Source organism: Aythya fuligula, chromosome 14 (genome assembly GCF_009819795.1).
Source record: "Aythya fuligula isolate bAytFul2 chromosome 14, bAytFul2.pri, whole genome shotgun sequence".
Taxonomy (NCBI): domain Eukaryota; kingdom Metazoa; phylum Chordata; class Aves; order Anseriformes; family Anatidae; genus Aythya; species Aythya fuligula.
The window spans coordinates 15656299-15679530 of record NC_045572.1 but is presented as its reverse complement, the minus strand read 5'-3'; the positions used below and the strand labels follow the sequence as shown (position 1 = coordinate 15679530).

At 37.5% G+C, this 23232-nt stretch overlaps 1 protein-coding gene across 2 annotated transcripts in view; it reads left to right on the top strand.

The window, feature by feature from the left end:
• Positions 1-23232, top strand: part of SPOCK1 (SPARC (osteonectin), cwcv and kazal like domains proteoglycan 1) — a 285128-nt gene that overhangs the window by 217731 nt on the left and 44165 nt on the right. For both annotated transcript variants that reach the window (XM_032196945.1, XM_032196944.1), the window contains one exon: positions 5898-6012. In XM_032196945.1, the coding sequence (XP_032052836.1) occupies positions 5898-6012 (115 nt within the window). The remainder of the gene's footprint in view (positions 1-5897; positions 6013-23232) is intronic.

Sequence of the window (23232 nt, the reverse complement as noted above, 5' to 3'; positions counted from 1 at the left end):
GCACAGAGCTCTGTTGTCCCCTCCCAGTACAGCCCAAGGCAGCGGTGCCTGGGCAAGGCTCTGCCTTACAGGAGCAGCAGCACTCTGTGGTGGGGGAAGAAGTGCCAAGGGCCCCCAATTCAAGCTGCACATCAGGATCTCAGCGTTAGTTTGCAAACATGAATGCACACAACTGGCTTTGCTGTCTTCCAGCTGACCATCTAGGCAAGTTTCAGGTTTTACAGAGCCTAGAAGTTTGCAGAATTCCCATTGAAACACTTTGTAATGTAAATTTTCAGCAGGATGCAATGGCTGTCTGTCATGTGACATTTCTCATGAGCTGAAGAAAACATACTGAGCTTGTTTTTTATTGTCCCAAGATTAAAAAAAAAAAAAAAGTCTCTCAGATTGAGGGTGTTCCAAATATAGCAATTTTTTTCCTCATGATGGAAACTAGAAGCAGAGGCTTATAAAGAAATTACTGATAAGAGTCCAAGCTAAGAAAGCAATGGCAAGCACTGCTCTAAAGCATGTAAACAAACAACCCTTCTCAAATGAGTGTCTGAATTCCAATGGATTCTAATTATCTGCTAAGACAGATAGGTAAGAGAACTTACTGATATAAAGAAACTCTGTATTAAAAACATATATATACTGTAATTTCAGGAAGTCTCAGCTTCTGCTGGTGGCAGGTACTGAGTAAAAGATAAGGTAGAAAATATGAGCTTTTCTTATTTTTATCTGAAGTTTAGAAGAGTTGTATTGTGTGCAAACAAAAGATGCACCATAAAACAAACGCTGCGCTGAAATAATTCTCATTGGAAATGTAAGAAGCCGCAAGGCACTACAGAAGACACAGTGCCTTCCAAGCAAGAGCACTGTTCAATAATCGAGTTTTAGAGCCACTGCTATTCGTAAAATGTAATATTTCAGTTTTTTAACATACATTTTAATTAGTATACCATAAAGTTTAACCTCCTGTTCTAATCTTCAGCCTGTCTTTTGAGAAGGAGACTTCGCAGTAGTTTATCTTCATTATGGATATTGTCTGCTGGTTCCTCTGTGCTTCCAGCAAAGATAATATGCTTAGCTCTCTCCTCTGCTTTTTAGCTCACATTTCAGTTAATGACAGAAACAATATAAGTTTGGAAGTTAACATCTTTTTTAGAGAGACTACAAGAACAACTACAAGAAAACTGAAATGATAGGTTTTGTATTAAAACTTTTGTGTTAAGACCAAATAAAATCAAGGTCTCAGAGCCTCCACTGTACTGAGCCTCATTGCTCTCTTCTCATCCTTCTTCCCTATTGTTAATTAGCAAGGATGTGAGAACAGCCAGGATACTGAGCCTCAGCAAAGCATTCCAGTTGTCTGTCCTTTCCATGTCTCTACAACCAGTACTGACCAGTCAAGTAACATATCCCAGGCTATCACAGCAGCAGGAGTGACCCCAAAATTCCCAGTTACATCTGCATTCCCAATTGCAGGTGCCCTCAGAGCTAGAATCTGACTGTATTTGCCCTGTGTATACTGTAATTAAAATCACGATGAAGAAATACACAGCCGTGTCATTATTGAGCTATCAGTCTTCATCCCAACATGAGTAGTTAGTGCACACTGATGGTATTTGATGCATTAAGTCCATCTATGTTGTTATGGGCATTTAGTGTTGCTGTGCTTCTGTCTGCCCTCCTCTGGCAGGGCACTATCTGCTGCTCTCAGCCAGGACTGGCCAGGTACCTACTGCCTGCTGGAAGGAGCAGCTTCCTAAGCTGCTGTCTTGCCCCAGAGGGAGTCCCAGCTCAGCAGAAGGGTGGGAAGGTGCACATTGCTCAATGCTGGCTGAGACATGGCTTATCTGGCTGCTCTGCACCAACGCTCCTGATGGCCAGCAGCTGCCCATGTGCCTCAACACTGCTGTCCTGTTTCACCCCCATTGCTGGCTTACTCAGTTGCGTTTGGGGCAAATACTTGAGTTCCTTGTGTCATGAAGCAAAGCTCTTCTAGGCATCGTTGTGGTGCGACAGCTCTTCTATGCTACCCATGTAGGTACTCATTAGCCAAATATACACTCTTGCGTAAAAGATCACAGCAGCTTATTTGGCATTATTACTTATGCGTAGGTTAGATCAAAACCTGGCTGCCAGCACTCAAAAACCAGAATAAAGAGAGGCAGAGATATATTGTTTTATTACATCATAAAGAAATATCTAGATTCTCCTCTAACAGGGACCACAGGCTGGAGACAGACAAGAATGAAATAGCTGGGAATAAATTTTATGTAGCTATTTTCTTTCTCCCTCAGATGTGAATGCTTATGCAAAACACATTGCTGTAGATTCACTGACAATAAAGAGGGAATCATTATACGAGTAGTCGATTCTCAGGGGAACACTTTAGCCAAAACACTCTCTGCAATAATTTCCCACATCTTAGTTGAATAAATTAATTTATGAATTTTCCATGAATATGTTCAACCGTTTCTCCCCTCATATATTTTATTGATCTCCTTATACGTTTAGCAACAAATAACAGAGCTGCTTTTCCATTTGCAGTAAAGTAGTTTCGAGATGTTTATGTGGGCCTTGGGGTTCATAGTAAACAAATGCAGTTCAAACACCAGGGAGGTAGCAGAGAAACATAAAGCTGGGCAGGCTCAGCAAAGATTCAAGGCATACCCGTTCCTACCACAAATCAGGCTGGACCCTTGAAATGAGAGGGACTTGGAACTGTGGGACTGCTTTTAATGAGTTGTGTAGAATCACTCCGAGGCACTCCATGGCTTCTGTCTGCAAAGCTTGTAATGTTCCCTTGGTGTTAAAGACTGTAGTATTTTGGACCACTTTTTAAGGTATATTGTGATATACCTTGTGTCTTTTTATTTTCATGAGAAAAATAGATGTGGGTGGCAAAGTAAAGCAGACGTTTGTTTTTTAGAAATACAGTTTCCATGGTTTGGGGAAAGCCAACAGGTTCCTCCTAGACAGTCAATCCAGCAGCAGAGTAGTTCAAAAACTTAATTATTGCTCCATAAGAGATTTTCCCTGGCTATTCTGCTTCTGAGTATCACTTATTTTGACTTAGACAATGCCATTTAATCCAAATTTGAGCTATTCATATGGATTATTCTTGCCTGGTTTATTTCAGTGAGTAAGACCAACATCATGTGAAAAGTATGACATCTTCATGTTTTTCTTTAGGAAAGGAAAAAACAACTACATAAAGTGATTAGATGTTGGAATGTAACCAGTTACTATACTAATTTAATTCTTAAAACCATGGAGTTCTTCCTTCCTCAACGCTGCCACCTCAGTTCTATTAATAAACAACCAAACATCCCAAAAGGGTGGTGGAAATTCACCGTGGTTAATTGTAAGCATAAATGTACTCAGGTCTGCACTATTCTGTTCTTGAAGCTCAGATCTCATTCTTGCCATGCACATTCAGATCGTAGAGATTGCCTGTTTCAAGCAGATTTTTTTTTGAGGTTTTTAGTTGTCATTTTTATAAATTATAAAGCAAGATAAGGAAAATCGTGCCTTGTTGTTTCCAAGTATAATGCTTTCTTTCTTAACTACATATGTTAATGGGCTTGAAATAGGCCTTACCATTTTAAAGGTGGTATTTGAAGTATAATTGCTAATGCTTAGATACAAAATTTACATTTATTATGCATAATAAAATATGTAACTAATTAATGTTCTGTAAGGGATTAAATCATCAACTCCAGCTGCAGGAAGATTTATGGCTGTGTTCTCAATAACTTATTGACTATCAGAATACACTGCAGAAAAAGAGGCATCATCTTCAGGACTGTGCACTCAGTATTCTCTTTCCTCCTGGCCTCTTTTCCCTCTGATATGCTTTCTGTTGCGTTTGTGTTCTGTGCAAACAGCAAAGATTAAGGAAATGTGCTTATGGAGCAGACAGATGAAAAATAAGTACTTACATTCCTAGCAGTCTTGCAAGAAATAAGTAAAGTGCAAGTTAAGCTTGCACATGTTTGTGTCTGTCCATGCACTTTCTAAATTGGAAGGGCAGAACATCACACAGAGCATGCAACCACCAGGGTGCATTGATGTTCAGAATGTCTGGGAGATAATGTCAACAGAATAGGATGTAGGCACAGGATAATGGGCTCCTGCTGCTAGATTAAAGCCTGGGCAAAGATGAGCCCTTTCAACAAAAATAAACAGAGGCAAAGCCAAGGCATTTGCAGTATTTTCAAAGCAGGAGGCATTTATCTTGTAACAACATCCTGTTCTCTTCTCTTGGCTTCCACTGCACCAAAATAACAGAAGATGATGCTGTGATTTTGTTCGGTGGCTGTTGCTATAGGAGCTCTGGTTGCCCACTGCAGCTTCACTGGGTAACACCATGGTCTTCTGGTGTACGTCCTTTGGCCTTTAAAGAAGCTACATGTTTCAAAACGCATTTTGTCATACTGTGTGAGCATGCTGATCTAATTTTAAATTAAAAAGAATTAATCTGTCATAAACCTCAGATTTATCAAAGGGATTTTGCAGCCCAGCATTTCCAATTTCGCCTGGCAGGAGGCAGTCTCTGTGGGGAGGAATGCCAGCCTCGGTGCTGCAGGCACAACTCCCCCATCTATTAAAAGCCCTCAGACTCTGTTCTGGTAAAATCAGTGCTTGAAGAAGAAAAAAACGGGATTGAATTCAGTTCATTAGGTATCAAGCCAGAGAGAACGCCTTGCACATTTTTGTTCCTGCTTCTGTGTTCTGTTCACTTTTACTCCATTTTATTAGTACATTAGTCCAGTTTCCAGCAATCATGCTGCTGGGCTCAGTCTGGGGAAAATATCCTTGAGGCAGTAGCTGCAAAGACAGCTACACATGCACAAAGCTCTTAGAGGAAAGTCAGCTCTAAAATGTATGTAATGCAAACAGCAAAGGCTATGAATAGCCAGTATGCTGTAAATCAAGGCTTTTTAACTGGCACACTTTTGCAATATTAATTCTCCTGAATCATCTCATTCGTCCAATACTGCACATGTCCTGCTGTCCTAAATGGCCTGAATGTGGTGGTTGTCAAGAGGTGCTGTAAATCCCATCTGCCAAGGTTTTAGGGAAGGGAAAGGAAACAGCAATAATATGCAGATACAGGGAACCATACAGCTCATAGTCAGTCTTCAGTCATTTTACAATTGTATTGTATTTTTGGAGTCGATTGCATGACAGATAGCTAATTTTAGGGATGGTGCTGTTAACAGGGCAATTTATAGTCATTGTTTGGAGACATTTAAAATTTCATCCTTGTTGAAAGAAGCAGACGTGTTGAAGGACCAGTCTCATCTGCAAGTGACTGAGTCTCATAGCTGAGCATTTTCTTTGAAGAGATGTTTCATTTGTTGCAAGGATTGGAATGTTTTCATGGATGTTGCTCAGACCTGGCCCACTGCTTTTAGTGGAAGCTGGGAGCTCCCAGGTCCTTGAAAGACCAAACTAAAAAGTGGCAGTGATGCCAGCTGATACACAGATGGTAAAAGGCACAATACCTACCCCTTTAAAGAGCTCACACCTGAAAAATGGTGTGCAGAGGAAACACACAGGGTGCGGGAGGCTTGCATTTTCTTCCCAGCTTTGCCACCTATCCTTCAGGTGACCTGGAAGAAGTGGTTTCAAGTTTCTCTGCTGCAGATTCCATATATTTAAGTAGGGAATAATAACATTTTATGATGCACATTTAGAAATGTCGTGCAAAACACTGCATAGGAAGTAGCTATTATTGTTGTTAACTGTGATAATAAAAACAATGGCATTTTCAATAGAGATTGAAGTTTTGCAATCTGTCCAATGCCATTACTGCTAAATGCAATTTCTCATTTAATCCACAGCTGCTGCTTTTATATCTTGTCCTAATTCAAAACATATTCTTGCTTTTTTATGATTTCCAGTGCAAGTTGGAGTTTCATGCATGCACTTCTGGCAAAACCATCACAGCTCAATGTGAAGGGCCCTGCCCCTGCCTTCCAGGACCTGAAAGTCCAAAACACAAGACAGAGAAGACTGGTGAGTTGAGTTCTTAATGCGGTTATAGTAGATGAACTAGTTCCTGCTACAGTCTCAGAAAAAAAAATAAAAATAAATAAATAATCTTAACCAGTAGGTTTTACACGAAACATTTTTTGAGATAAAGCTAAGGTACAACTAACACTTTTCCAAACATTGCAATGCTTTCAAACAGCTTCTGCAAAACTAACACCCACTTGACAGAGTCTCATAGGAAAACTGAGTTCTGGCTCATGATTCTCATTTTTGTGTGAAAATATTTTGAATAAAAATGTTGAATCGTTATAAAAGAAGGCAGAAAAAAATACTAGTTGATGGTTCATCGCTTTGTATGTAAACTAAAAACAAACAAAAAAATTATCTGTAGCCTTTAAGTTACCCAAGAAGTAATTTAAGGTTGCATTAGGCATATGTTCACTCATATCTATTACATGGACTCTATACTCTCATTATTATCCTTATTGTTGTTAATATTATCATTAGAAGTCAAATATGCATTAAATAGATCCATGTACCTGTGTTTATATACGAAATTGTTTTCAACAACAACAAGCACATTGCAAATGATTTTACATAAAACTGAAGGTTGGAATCTTAGCAGAAACAGATGTTTCCCATGCCAGTTCTCCAGTGGGGTCAGTAAGCCTGGTGAGCTAATTCACCCCCTAGGGCTTTTTCAGGGGGGTAAACTGCCTTGGAGCGTCCTTATCCAAAGTCTCCTTCCAAAGAGACCGAGGGAAAGCACAAGTCCCGCGGCAGCAGGACAAGTCACAGCCAGGTTCTGTCTAAGAGCTGCCACCCTGCCATAGTGAAGGCCCTGTGGAAGCGAAAAAGTTGTTGCTTGTGGCTGTGGTTTCTTGAAATGAGGGCATCTGTGCTGGTGAGTGCACCTGTGGCAAAGTGAGTACTGGACCTGTAAGAAGTGTTGTCAAATCTCTCTCAGGAGGAGGGGTTAGAGTAGGGACAGCTGTGGGGCTGCTCTCTGTGTGGGTAGCTCCAACACTGCAGCAGCAGCTAACACAGGGTTTGCTCTGCCATTTCAGGTAACAAAACATGTTTATTTGTCTTGTGTACAACACGTGGAGTGGAAAAGAAATGAAGCTTCCACAATGATCTGTTTGACCCAACATCTCTTCGCTGTTACTCCTCCCCATTATGGACACATTGTGACAGTAGCAGAGAGAGAAACAAAAACAAAACAAGAAGTTCAAACATTTCCTCTGGTCAGTTCAGGCCTTGTAGTACCAGCTGAAAGCGCTGGTGAACCTGAATATGGTGGTCCATATTCCAGAGCCTCCAGCACAGTATCACTGGTTTTCAGATTACGCCTTTATCTGCTTTCTAGAGCAAGCAGCAGTTTTCCAGCTTAGATTTTGAAAATTCAGATTTATTCCATCGTTTGCAAATCACGGACATTTTTTTTTTGCATAGCTATCAGACTTAGATGAAGTATTTAGATGGCAAGGTTCTGAAATCAATATATAACTGTAATATTGCTTTATGTGGCCTGAATCTTTTGGTTACAGAACACCCACTGATAAATTGCCTTATTCATATTTTGTCTTTCTTGCAGTCCGTCAAAAACATATACTTTTCTTCTCATAAGCTGCTCTCTGTATGCCCTCTTTCTTGCCCTTATCAGAAAGAGTATCAGATTAATAAATCTTCAGTGACATTTTAAGCTTACAATTTCATTCACACAAGAGAAAAAAAAGATTCTAATAACCCTTATCTTGATAAATGCAATTTGACAGGGTATACATATTCTGAAACCCAGGCTTTTGTTTTGCTTGACTCAAAACTTTAACTCCAGCCAACAAAGCATTAATTTAATGGATTGGGTGATCTGTGGAGCAACTTTCCTGAAGGCATTTTCAAGAGGCCACACTTGGGCTAACAGTACTCATGCCATTGCCCTGGTGACAGCAGCGAGGACAAGGATATTATTACATGCTTCAGTTCTGCTGTCTGCAGTGTGGCATGAAGAGAGTGCTCTGCCCCCTTGGAGGAGCACAGTCGCCTGTGAAATCATTATGAGGTGTGTATGGAAATATTCAAAACAAGACATTAGTAATCTCCTGCATCACGTGTGTGCAAAAGAGCTGCTTAGGAGTTCAATTATAGTGTCATAAGCAAGACGCTTGTACAGACATGGGAGTGACTGTGTGTGCATGCATATATGTATATGTAAAGAAAAAAAAAAAAAAGCAATATAATCTTTTGCTCTATCAACATCTTTTCCTTTCTGGGATTAGGTGCTGAAATCTCATGATTGCCTGTAGTTGTCCCTTGATAACCTGTTTTTTGGAGCATGGAGTCACGGCAGCTGGAGATTTGACTGTTTCTGTCTGAGCGACATCCAGCTTCTCAGAGGCAGAAAGATTCTGTTCCTGGTGTAGATAGATAGGGATGGAGTATCCACAGGATTCATAAATAATGACATAATTTGCACTGAAGTTTATACATTGCTTTTTGCAAGAGTTTATCACTGTGTTTCATTTGGGGTAACAGGCTGAGGAGCTGCTTCTCTCATAAATTCACAGGAGCTCCAAAAACTCATAGCAAGTTTACTGTCAGCAGTGCAGGATCCGTCACGGCATTTGGCTTTTCTTTTTAGACAGTGGCTTCACTCACCTGCAACCGATCAATTCAAAAATCTTCCCCACACATTCAGTAAGTGAAACAGCAGCAGCACCTGGCCTCATGTTTACAAATTCACGGAGCCAATGTGAACCACACTGCTAGGCAACAAACCTCCATGGGCTTCATTAGAGAAATGCCAGCAAAATACTTGGTCTTGAGATTCAAATAATCAATAGCAAAGGTGCTTCCTACCTTGATTTATCTTAAATTTTCCTCTGGATCTTTGAACATGCTAATAACACCAGTTAAGACTTCCTTTAACTTATTTCCTCCATCTCCTTTCTACAGACGTTATCTCTTCAGTTGTCCCACTGAGTGTGATGGAGTCTCAAACTGAATATTTCTGAGTTTGTCAGGCTTTTAACAAAGAGCTCCTAGATGTTTCTGTGAGAAACATGACTTAATTCTAAAGATTGGTGTAATTTTTACCCAGGTACAATTTTAGCAGTATCTGAAGAGGGATTTTGTCTTGTGTGTGTCTGCCCTTTACAGCCTGGATGCTAGACAACTTTCCTCAGGTTTATAGGAGAATTATGAATTCTAACTGCCACGTTAGGTAATGCACTGGATTGGTGTCCCCTGACCTCTCAATCTGGAGCTTCTGATCAGCACTTGGGTTGCTTGGTATTGTAGTGTTTTCATTAGTTTCAACACCACATTGTTCTCTTTTCCTCGTATAGTACTCTGGTATCATTAATATTGCTGAACTGTGTATAAAACCCGGTAGATTGATTTCTTATATAAAAATTTCTATAAAAGAACAATGTCGACAGTTGGAACTCTGTTTCTATTCCTTATTTAGTTGCCAGGCTTGTGAAATCCATTCAAATACAGCATAATCTTAAGTAGAAAATGACAGAGAGCTAAACCTCATGCCTCATACAGACGTGTCAGTGGAAAAATACTAAGGAGAATTACAGTGCAAATGCTTCCAGCAAAATGGAAATGCAGCTCTTAGAGCTACTGCATAAACTTTTTTTTATGCCTATTATACAACAAGGTTAAATATATGTGCTTGTGAACTTCCAATTTGAAGGCAGTTCACATTAATCTTCACACATTCATTCAATCATATTCAAATATTATTCCATAATAAATTACTTTCAGAAATTAAAAATGTAAAGGAACATTTAATTTCCAGAGTACTGTAATTCTAAATGTCATGACCTTTTTTTATACGCTTGTGAATAAAATTGGCAGCAGCATCAAAGAAAAGCAATCTAAGTGTATGTGCTCAGAGGTAACAATTGACTGCAGTATCTGAGTCGTATTCCTTCTCCTCCCTAGGCTCCTTCAAAAACATCTCTGCTTTGAGGATGAAAATCAACACTAATAATCATGTTTAAAATTGGAATTCCTTTTATAGTGGTAGCTGATATTACGGAGATGTTAATAAAATAACACAAATGCTAGCAAAAGAAAACTACACCAGAATAATTTTTAGTGGCAAATAATATAAGTTTTCCACCTTGAAGTCAAATCTTTGAAGAGATGGCATAATCGTGTTCTTTATTTTCATAAAATGGAATTTTAAGTCAGATGTCTTAAAGGTAGAGAACAGGACTCTGTGAGGGTACTAATAGCAGATTTTGGAAAGAAGACAAGCTAATGCTTTCTCTTTTTTCTTTTTGAGGTCCATTTAGATTCCTTTGGTTTATCAAAACACTTGATATGCTTCATTATTCACAACAGTAACCCAGTTCTACAATACTCTACCATGTTAGCCACTGATTTCCAACTCAGCTACCCAGAGACAAAGGTTGAGCTGTAATCTGCAGTGGGGTCAGCTGCCCTTTCAGAGCAGATGTGTCCTCTTATCTAATACCACAAGATGAAAAAGGCTATAATTTATTTTATTTTTTTTTTAGACTTGTAACTGATTCTCAGTGGCACCTTAGAGACAGCACTTATTCAAGACAGTCTTGTCTGTTCATGGTTTTCCAGTACCTCTTTCCAAAAGCTCTGCAATATTAATTAGGGTTCTCATCAAGTGTAACTTCATTTGACACTAACTGAAGCTTCTAAAACCCCTCCGTAAACAAATGACAGACATCACAGGAGGAACAACCAGTTTTGGTTTTCCAGAACTTACTGGCAAGGAAATTGATTTTTTCTTTTGCAGTGTATTCATCAAAAAGGCAATGTTGTGCACCAATATGGCATGTCATGGCAAACGTGAATGCTTGGTTGCAAGAACATGGTTCTGTCTGCTTCCTCCTCAGGTGTGTGACTCCTGTTCATTGCATGTGCTAGCAGTGTAGTAGCTCAGGCACGATGGTGATGATTTAACAACATTTCAGGTCTCTTTCTGACTATCCTCTCTTTTTGCATTTTCTAAAAAGTTAAGTGCTACATTCGTAACATACTGATTTTGATTTGTTGTCATCAGCATTGCAGAGTCACTGGAGCGCGAACAAATGCAATAATTCAAACTAGGTTTATCCCTATCTGTGCATTAGGTCTTTTTGACCTTGCAGAAATGCCCAAGGCAACTTCTAAGGAAATGCTATTATCTTGATAAGGGAATTGTAAGGTCAATAGGCAGAAGAAAATATATTCAATTATACTGAGTGTTGTTTAAATTTCTAAAGGGAGCCAAGAGAACATTTTTAAGTTACAGAAATAGGTCTTGGCAAGCTCCATCAAGAATCTATCTTGTTTAGGGTACAGTTTAGGATCTGAATCTTAGGATTTACCTAACAGCCCTGTTGGGAGTGCTGAATGAGAAGGTCTAATGTTCCATTCCCCAATAAAAAGAGCACTCAGTGCATGAAGTTCATTCAGAAAAAATCATGATCTTATTTCCCAAATGAGTTGTATCACTTCTTGTGCCGGAATGACTGACAACTAAAAGAAGTCTTAGAACTAAGTCTTTCCTTAGAAATCCAGTTTCAGCAAGTATTTCAATTTAAAATTTCTATTCAGAAGTTTTCATGACTGGAGAATGCATCATTTTAAAGTTTATGAAGGTGAAGTATGAGTCATGAACATGGTTGAATTGAAATTGGTTCTTGAGTTTGATTTAATAATGCCAGGAATTTAAAAAAAAAAAAAATTTTAAAAAAGAGTACTGATACTGAATTTCTGGTTAGATGTTTAAGTGAACTATTTGAGTCTCAAACTCAGGGAACAGTAAAGCAAACACCTGCTAAAATTAAGATTACAGAGAGTTTTGAAACTTTGGTATATCTCATTAACTCTGGGAGGTACTTTTTCTGATTTACAGAGGAGAAATTATATTTACTCAAACCAAAAGGTAGCTTTCAGTGCAGAACAGAGATAAGAATGTTGAATACAGACAGTGATGCATGTTTCTGACACTGATATGCTCCTGTCCTGGACTTCAATAAGGAGTAGGATTAGTTCTAAACTCTTCAGGATATGATTTTTTGCTCCAAAATTTTCTGTATGACTTCTGCAGTTCAGTCTTTTAATTCGTTAACATGATGAAGCAGCCTTACCCAAGTAAATCTGAGTTAGCTAGTATCTGTAAATAATAATTATAATAGTAATTATGACTATTATTTTTACTGTTTGCCTATAAGCTTTCACACAAGGAGATCAGTCTTTATTTTGCCATTCCTAAAGGCATGGAAGAATAACTTTTTTCATTTCTCTTACATATTTTCTGTGAGTAGTGAAGTGGCTGCACCCAATTAATATTTGATTAAAAGACAGAGAGAAGCAGGCAAGAACTGATATCCTTGTTCTTCATGGATGGCTATTACCATCCCACGCTCCTTTGAGAAGCAAAAGCAAGTAGCTTCAAGACTGAGAGACTGAGACAGCAAAATCAAGTTCTTGCCAAGGTCAGAAGAAAGAGCAAAGTAATGGTGGTTGGGGATATTTTGGTCTGCTACTTGATCTCACATGCTTCATCCATACATGTGCCAGAGAAAAGCAGTAGCTTATGAGGGCAAGGCTGTGCATTCTGTGTATCCATATATTATGAGACAACTTGTATTTTTGTAGGAGTGTTTTCTTAGATGGAATGTATATTCTGAGAGCTGAGTGAATAAACTGTTCACTTGCCAAAAAGGAGAAGGAGGGCAAATTTTTTCAGAAGGTATTAATGTGAACATGAACATTTTCATGGATTGATATATGATTAATATATACATGTATTACAGACTTTCTACAATGTCTTTAAAGGAGAATGTGTTCTATGAAAAGACTCGTCTGCAGAGCTAACCATGGAATAGCTCAGGACAGACCCATTAAAAGCAAGTAATTTTATTGTAGCTCAGAATGATGGTGATGCCCAAACAAGAGGTTTGGTTGACAGGCAACTGGGCCCAGCTATTTGCTGAAGGAAATATTGGTGTGATTCTGTGGTCAATACTTAATAATGTCCACAAATGGCAGAGGACTGCAGAGCAAAGGTTGGTAATGTGCAACTCACCACCTTTGTAGGAAGTCTTCTATGTGCTCAGTAGGGGTCTTTCTGGTCCATTTTGAAAATTTGATCATCCTGAAGCATTTATAACTAAGCAACAGATGATTCTGGATGGGAAGCTACTGCTATTTAGACCTCTCTGAAATGGTATCACTTACATTCCTAGCAAATCATATATCTTCTTTTCATTGATTTCTAGTCTAGCTACATAAAATGAGGTGATCAATAGTAGTTACTGTTCCCCTTCAAATTCAGTGAAATATCTTTAATCAATGTAGTTTAAATTCAAAAACATCCAAAATATCTTAATGACTTTTCTGTATTTCAGAAGTGAGTTGGAAGGAATTGCCATCATGTATAATTAACAAGTCATAATGTAGAACAGTTTCAGGTACTGCAAGAAACTTGCAGATAAACCACTTGCGAAATTTTGTACGTTTATTTTAAACAAGTAGGAAAAATCTTATGTTTTTTAGTAAATAGCTATAGTACCTTAAAGTATGATACTTCTCTGAAGAAGACAAAGAGTATCTTGAATTATCTAGATCAACTCAGAAGCCAGATTACTTTGTAATACTTCCTATATTTGTAAATATTTCTTTGAAAGCATCAAGAGCATAGAAGGAAAAGGCACCATATACTCTTGTATGCAAATTATTGCCATATTTTGTCCTGAAACTAGCTGATATATCTACTTCAAGGTGGAAAGGATTGCCAGCTTTCACAGGTATTCACTGTGAAGATCTCATGTAATGGTCTTCCCTCTCTGTTGATGTAGCTATTAATATTCCTTTCTCTGAAGAAAAGGTAGGGCTTGGTATCTAAATTCTAGAGGTAGCAAAACTCTATTGGAAGAAAAATAAAGAATGCAAAATGCATCCATCAGTACGAAAAAGACATTAGTCATGCCAGGGAAAAGGGAAATGAGAGAAAGGTACTAGACATTTAAAGTAGAAACATTTTGAATCTATAAATTTTTCTAGGTCTTAGTAAATGATTCTCAGTAATTTCTTTTTGAGAAGCTGCACTTCTTCCTGTAGTGACAGCTAAAAACATGCATTTCTGGGCTGTTTGCATTATATAAAATTCAATAAAAGTAAATGACAATTATCAGTTCAGAAACCAAATTGTGCTGTGAATTCAGTCTTGTCACTGTAAATGCTTGTACTCAGGAGTTACTGCTTGAGTAAGTACATCTATTGTCTTTGGTGAATGAGGTTGTCTGACTACATTTGAAGTATTTTTAAGTATTTGTAAGACAAAACCTTTAACTATTTATAGAGTTCATATGGTACTTTTTGTGTTTGCAACTACGACAGACTGTGACCATATAATTAGGCAACACACAATGGGAATTGTAAATTTCACAATTGACAAAGCAATTCTAAATTTCCTTTTCACAAATATGTGAACATTGTATTTTAGGATCTAGGTGTTTAACAGTCATAATGGTATAGTTCAGGTGCTGGCAACTTCACAGAGAAAGAATATAAAAAGATTGCAAACATCGTATCAGAAGTCACTTGCCAGTTGGAGCAAATACTGTTAGGTTTTTCAAAAATATTTAGTCTGTACATACTGAGGTTTTGAATTATATTTGCAAAATATTTATATAACAGAAATTAAATACACTTTTTTTTTCAGACTGCTGCATTTTCCATCATAGCTGTATTCTACAGGAAAATGGCCTGCCCAAAATGCTTTGTTTTAGGTTTGAAGAGTAAATTCAGGTTAGAACTTTGATAACCTTGGTCATGATGGTCTTGAAGTCTCCAACATAAATTAATGTATAATTTTATAACTGAATCCTTTTCTACCCATCAGGTGATAAAAACTTTACCAAAGTGTATAAATTAAAATATATTTAATAATTCCAGCCAACACATACAAAAAGCTCTTAGGTGTGTATGAAACTTTCTTTGACATGAAGTGGAGAAAGAGTTGTCCCTCTAGGAGCTGTTTTGCATTTTGGTCTGGCTCTCAGGTTTTGGAGCTCAGCAGAGAATCATTGATCATGCCATACTCCAGACGGATAACAAGTTAGGGATGATACCATCCATTGACTAGCTGTCACTTCTACAGCATGATCTTCTTTGGATTTGATCAAATTACAGCAGGATCCAAAATGTAACAGACGAGTTCTTCTACTTAGAGGTGAAAGTGACAGTAGAACAGCTAGGAGTAAGACAGAAAGGGGAAAAGAGTAGCACAAGAAGCAGTATATTGTTCACTTCGTTCATTTCGGATACTTGCTGAAACAGACGTTGACTCTAGTATCAGCATCACTATCATCAGGATTTGCAATTCTAGTAAATGCATCTCTTTAACAAGGTAATGTGCCAATAGAGTAATGTCAAGCCAGAATTCCTGTCATTTTTTTGAGGTTGAACCAGGACATGAGACATAATTCTTCATCATCATTAAATAAATAATAATCCCAGACTGCAGTAGAAGACAGGAACCCTGTAAAACTGTGTCATGATGTAATTATAGTAAAAACAGTAGCATCTTTAAAAAGCTTCTCAAAGTCTTTAGAAATAAAAATGTTAAGGCTGTGCTACTTCTCTAGCAGTTCTCTGTGACTGAAGCAGCCCTTAGCTTTCATAAGCATTTACAGTTATGCTGTTGCCCCAGGCTGATCAGTGGGTATGGGTTTTGCCCCTTGACCAGGAGGGGTCATCAACTAAAGTAGAAAGGATAAAAAAATTGATTTAATAGGTTTCATCCATACAACCAGCAGCTGTGGACTTGCTTACTTCCATATGAAATTGAATGTGGTCTAAGAAGGCAGGGTCTGCTGTGGCATGGACAAAGTAACAGAGGAAGGAGTTAGGCCAGAGCTGGAGGAGGCTGCATTGAAAGCTTGGAAGCCCCGGGGAGCTGCAAAGCTCAAGGCTCAGCATCCCCATGGCTAGTGTGAGCCAGAAAGGAGCTGTTTCTAGCGTGGACCACCCAGTTTGAAGTGTCCGACTCAGCAAACACAAATGTGAACTCCGCACAGTTCCCAAAGGTACTGTAGACAAAACCTGTGTCACTGAACCCACAAATACTTCCAGCTTTCGTATGCAAGGGATACAAATGCCACTGAGATACATAAGCCCACGTATCACAATAAAAGCACACTTAGACAGCTCAATAGTAATCAGAGTTTCATAAACACTTATTAAACAAAATGTTAAAGTGGCTATTGATTTTTTTTATTATTTTTACTATAAAGAAAAGGTTAGAAAATGACAGTCAGTAAACACAGCACCAGCAAGCGACAATTTTTAGACAAGAAGTAATTTGATTTTGGATTGCCAACAGAAAACTATTGAAGTGACACACTGTGTTAATAGAAACACAGTCTAGGAACAGCAGGTGTTTGTGCACTGATAATGATAATTAGAGCACTAAAATCTCTCTCATCATAAACAAAAACAAATAAATAAGACTGTTTTCTTATAGTTTACTTTTTCTTTTTTTTCATGGATATTGATTCCGGCAGTTTTGGGAGCATTTCCCTAATATGTAAAATTTGTAAAATCTCTAAAATCTAGTGTTTATCACTATAGTGTTAGGGTAAAATTTCCCTAGTATGAGGGGGGGAAAAAAGAACTTTTCAATAAATACAGAAAATACAACTTTTCCGGTTTCAAGTATATCTTGTTTTGTTTTGTCTTCCTTTGGTATCTTAAGAACTAAGTTCCACCTTTGGTTCCTGCAATATAAATCTGAAAAAGTTCTGTCAATTATATTAAACCAGTTGCCTTTGGTAAAGGTATTCCAAGTCTGTAGTGGTATAAATGAATATAGGCTAGAGCCTACGTGATCATTCCTGAGAGTTTGTTACTTTCTGTGCACTTCTCAGCATTGTGTCAAATTAGTTCTGAGGTTTTGTGTTTCTAATTCCCTGTTTGCTAGTGCAAAAGGGAGATGATACGTGAAATATCATCGCTTCATTCCAAATTTATATGGTTACATATTTACAGCTTTTGCTGTCCCACCAGGGGAATCTGTAAATTCTTTTTTCTCTGAAGAATTACTTTTTTTTTTCTTTTTTTTTTTTCTTTTTTTGTGATTCAGTTTAATGGACTGTGTATAAATAAAAAAACAATGTCTTCTGCTTTCTGCTGAAGCAACCGTCTCTCTTTAGAGATGGACTGGAATGAGAAGCAGGATCCACATGAGATTTACTAAATTCTGAATGGTTTGGTTCAAGTCCATCTCGGTTACAGGAGTCCATCATCCACAGAGAAAACACAAAAATATTCTGCAACACAAGAAATAAATGTCAATATTAGAAAAGCTTTCAGACAACCAACATGGGACCTTTTTGTCCCAAATGTTGTTAAAAAATACGTGTATATATTCATTACATGTTTGAGGTGCAGGCTCAAACTCTGAAGACTGAAATTGGTCACTCAAAATTGTGGTTTACCATTCACTATAGGTGTCCAACCTCTCAGGAGATTCTCTTGGGACCAGCTTGGACAGTCAGATCTATATTCAGAGCTGAATTACAAAGTCTTGGTCCTCTGAAAATGTTCAGGCATGCCTTTATAATATTTCTAATTAGTAGTAACGTAAAAAGTGGCTGATCTTATGTCCAATGATCTGTTTAATCTGTATGATGATTTTCCTGCTTAGTTTTAATTACAATTGTTTTATACAGTGTTCTCACTAAACTGAGACATTTCATGACTAATTATTTAAAAGAGCATGTTTACAGAAAATCAATTTAGTTCACTTTATAAGAATATGCTTTATACAATGATATCACTCTATCCTTGGATTTAGTAAATTATGGTCCTGGCTCCATCTTGCTTGTCTGAAGATAATCTCAGATATCATCTCATCCTATTTCTCGATTTGTTTACAATGACAGCCAGGGCCTGGGAGTTACCAGACACAGACAAGAGGCAGATTCTTCTAAATTGCAAGTATGGTCTATAACAGCAAGTATTCACTTGCAATCCTTGTCAGCGGGAAAAATGAAAATTAGGTAAAATGAAGTTATGCCACAGTCATTTCAGGCAGTGAATTGCATGTTGCAAATGTCTTGTTGATCCTTCACAATTCAAATTCAGATTTAGGATTTCAGTTCTTGAGAGGGTTGCAAATGTTCTTGGAGAATCGAAGATGCAAATAAAGGAGAAAGGATATGATCTTTTTGAAAAATTCCCTGAGTATTTTAGTTGGGATGACCAAAATTAGGCTTCAATTGGGACTGTAAAATGAGAAAAAGCATTTATCTTTGTCTGAAATGTGGTTTGCTAAACAACTTTGGTAGAGGGTTATTGATATGTGTAGTATCTCACTGTGAAAAGGGAATGCTTCAGTATTTCTCAAGCATAATACACATTTTGTTGATGCAGTTCAGTATTAGGTGCGGTTAAGAAAACAGTTAAGTATAGAAAATGCCTTGTTCTATTTTGTGGTTTTCACAGGGGGCTTAATTAGCTTCTTGTTATGGTATGTTCAGTCAAAATGAAACCCAAGAAACACCAGAAACAACTTATCCCCAGAAGTCACAGTGCCAAGGTGCCAGGACAGTCTGTTTCCTAGTAAGAACTTAAGGGCCCGAAAACTACTGAAGTCATAGGGAAGCTTCAGACCTTGAGTTTTCTTTGTATCAGATCCAATAATTATTTCTAGCTGATCCCATCCAGGAAAGGAAAAAAAAAAAAAAAAAAAAAAAAAAAAAGGGAGAACCTAAAGTTACCAAGTGCAGAGAGATAGACCTGTGTAACATTACAGTCTTCCTTTGTCTGCAGTCCTTTCTTCTTAGCCCAATGAGCCGGAAAATTTTTCGAAGTATCTCATAGATGAAGCATCTTATCTACAAATTACATTGTTGATGGGGAGCAGAAAAATTGTTTGAGGGAAACTGCCAAAAGCGCAAAACTGAACAGTTTTCTGAAAAATACACAGAGCTTCCCTTTCATTTTACATATTAATGCTATCAGTCTGGATATTTTAAGTATATAATCTTTTGTACCAATCTTTACCTTGTACGTTAAAGACTGTTAAATGAAGCTTAAGTAAAAAACACTTTGCTTGGTTTAGTAAAACCACATAAACAAAAGTTCTTAAAAAATATAAAGCACAGTTTGTTTTTATTAGCAAATACAATTTTTAAGTGTTTTGATTTTTTGGAATGTATAAGGAGCAAAGACATATGGTAGCTGCTATATAGCATATACAGTAACTGCATTTGAGAATGCTGTTACCCAGAAGGCAATGAATAATTAAAATAGATTTTTCAGCAAAGAAGCAAGTGGGAGGAGGTGCTGTCTGTTCGGTTTATGTTTTTATGAAAAGAAGACAAATTGGTTGCAGAAATACTGGACAGTATTTCATGTTTCTTTGAAAAAGTTCCTTTTTGTATTTTCAATTGCATGTCCTTGAGAACTGGAGCAGTAGAAATGGAAAGAAGTTCATTAGCACAAAGTGTGTAATTATACACTTGGGGTCTAATAATCTGAACATCTGCTTTAATCTTAAGAGCTCTTTGGTTGGAAATGTCTAAGGAAGAAAATGACCTTACTGCATTAGCTGATCACAGAATGACTACAAACAATATGATGTGGCTGTGAGAAGGGCTCGTGTAATCCTCAGATATGTCAGGAGAGGCATTTCCAGAAATATTGGTCATATTTTACAAGAGGTCTGGTAAGATCTTATCTGGAGTCTTTTGTGAACTAGGATGATCAATGTTCATCAGAGATGAGTTCAAGCTGAAATAGGAGAGAGTGATTACTGCTGTGATGGTTGGTGAAATGAATAGTTTATCTTGTAAGGGAACTAAAAAGACCCTGTGTAACATTTCTCATAGGCTAACTGGAACCTTTATTACCAAAGCGTTAACTGAGAATACTGCCAGGAGACAGTTTGGACCATTTAACATAACTTTTCAGACCAGTGCTTACAAACCACAGCCCTGTGCTAACCGACATGGATGAGGATAGAATATCCTCCAGGTCTTTTCAGTCTAGTCCTTACTAACATATTCCCCGGCAAAGACATTTCACAAACTGCATTTGTATTCACAGTCAGTTCTGAAACACCTGACACTTTGTGTTTTGGGAGGGTTCTTTCATGTTATTATTATTATTGTTGTTTTTATTATTTTATTATTATTATTCTCTACCTCAGTTTAGAGCTAAGCCACTCCTATCACTGACTTCTTTGTGCTTGGTACAATAACCAAATAAAAAGTCCCATCTCCCCAGAGTTACAGCACTCTACAGCACTGTTGAAAAGATGCATTTACAGCTGCTTTAGAGAAGATATTCTCCTGACATAGGTATTTAAATGATAATATAAATATAGCTTTAAGGCAATTCTTTTATTATGCATTAAATCAAAAAGACTATGTTTTTGCACATAATTTTATAGATGCTTTTTAGTCATATAGTTAAGGGTGTAAAATCTTAGACGAGTCTGAGGAAGGGGAAGACATCTGCTACTTCTAAGAGATTTGGAAAATGTGAGCTCATGACAGCATTTCACGTTGACGAGGTTCTTCTGTTGCAAAGACAACCTTGCAAATGTCTATCCATCCATGTACCCAGTCTGATTTTTTTCTCTTTCTTGCTGTCTTTTTTAAGATCTGTCTGTAAAACATCGCTAGATTATATTTTTTCATTACCAATACTATCATAGTAAAGGTGATTGAGGAGTTTCTGTTCTTGGGCTGATGTAATTTCCACCACAGTTTTGCAAGGCTGTACAAAGGTGATGTGTAACTGCAGAGTCTCAGGGCACAAGGCATTTGGCTATGTTCTGGTGACAGAGAATTCATAAAGCAGAATTTATGTGGTACTTTATGGAACCAGCTGATTAACTACAGCCCTCAATAAAGGAAAGATGCTGTGCGCATTTGAAGTATAGGTATAAAAGAGTGACAATAAAGAAGATGCAAGTGAAAACAATATATTAAGCTCCTGAGAAGCGGATTCATTGGCAGGTCTTTGCATTTCAAAAGAAATTGAGAACCTACTGGTATGTGGCAGTGCTATTTCACGTTGCAGGACAAAGGTATTAAGAACAAGGGTTCAAACACAAACTCCTCCTCCTGACCTTGGGAAAATGGATTACATTAAAGTATCAAATGTTTTAAGCAAGTCTGTGTTTGTGTGTTGTGCTCTAAGAACTAGTAAGGGCCACAGGGTGGCTCTTGCATTTAACTTACTATAAAGATAAGTTACTTTCTTATTTTATGGCAAAGATTTACCAGGCTTCAAATATATATGTGTTTGGTTTGTTGATTAGAGATGATTTTTATCAGCAAGACGAAACAAGGTGTGATTATATTGGTAAATATTTACATCTTAATTTTGTAAATAATCCCTTTGTAACACGAAATTTTGAAGAAAAAAAAAAAAAAAATGAAGAGTTTGAGGTTGCTCAGTATAACTTATGCTTTCAAGGGGATCAGAAGTAACAGTGTTGTGGTTTGGTTTTTTTTCCCCTTGTAGTTTGTGAAGTATTTTGCTGCACGTGATCTAAAGTGCAATCTTCAAGCCTGCTCTGATTAATTAGAGACTCAGAAAATATTATAGCATACCATAGGAAAACCTGAAACATGACTGGGTAAATAATCTGTTCTTAGTGGTAGAGTTGTTGTGTATATGAAAGTATTGGATAGTCAACTCTTTGCTAATGCTAAAGACAGTGCTTCTCTGGCAACACTGACAGTAAAAAATACTGTGTTTTATTTCTCCCAGTACTTCAGACATGAATGTCTGTTAAATGTATTGGTTTGGGGGCTGGTGGAATCCCTAAGAAAGGTGTAGCATGGGTTTAGATTGAAAAACAGCTATTTTTCAAGTAGATAGCCAAGGGGAGAGTTCAGAAGCTTATTTCATAGGTATGGCATGGGACTGAGAGTAGCAACAATGTTTTTAGCCATGAAATAATGGAGTTATAGTTATCAGTGCAAACTGTAAATATATTCTCAAGTCATACAAATACTATGTATTATTATATTAGAGCTCCACATTCCAGATGACACCAAGACAAATTTCAGTATGTTCAGTGATAGAGTATTTTCCTTGGCAACACTTTGACAAGTATATTTTCTTACCCTAATTCAGATGTGAGAGAACACCAGTCTCCGGGCTCTTCACAGTCTTAGAGTAATTGCCATTTGTTTTTGTCCTTCACCTCTTTGCTCTTCTGAAAACAGATTGTATTCCACAGCAGGGTTGCAGTGATGAGGTAAAGTATACCCTCCTCTAGAAATTGGATGCTCTGACTTACTAAAGTCACTGCTGCTTGAAAGAGAAATTGGCTTCCCTTGAGAACATACGAGCAATAAAAAAATAAAGCTGTAGATGAGTTTGTACAAGGGCACATAAAATCCAAACTCCTCACTGTAGACATTTTGTGAGAAGTAGAAAACTGATTCACTACTAGTAGTGTGGCCATTGTATTTGTTTAAGTCATTTTTGAAGTCCAAAGCTTCTTTAAAAGTGTTTATTTCCCAGAGGAGACAAATGCAAGATTCTGTATTTCAAGTCAAGTATGCCAGCCTTTAACAAGATTATATGAGTCTTTTCCATGGGTTTGCAGTGTGAAAAATGTCCTTAGCTGTAGGTCACAATGAATAAGAGGAGAAGAAAGTAGACAGAAGAGAGCCAGCCAGCCAGTTGGTTTTATGTGTAGGTTGTTAGACAGGCTATAAAGGACTGGTCTCAAATTTAGACTGGCACTTATAAAGGAGTGAGGTGTACACACACTATTGAAAATGCAAGTCTCAGCGCTGTAGGGTAACACAGTTACAATATTGGATATTTTTAGGAAATTTATTTTAATGGAACAGAATGCCCTGGGCTTCTGCAAATGACTTCTTCCTTCAGAATACCAGATGCAAAGTTAAACTTTACTTGTTTTATTTCACAGATGACTGTTCTGAATACATAGCCCAGGCATTACAGCAAGAAGAGTGGCATTGATACCACGATGATAAGCACTTTATAAATGCCTACACAGAGATAAGGCACAAGCACAGTCACTCACCAGCTAATTCAGGATTGTAAATGACATCTAAGTGAGATGTAATTTGTGTTGTTAATAAGTGTCTTCTCATGTTAGTAACATGCAAATCTTTGCGCTTTTTTTGTTTTCATAGAGAAATTGGGCCGGAAAAAATTGGCCTAGCTACAGAAAGTTCTTAACAAGTTGCTTTGACTGTG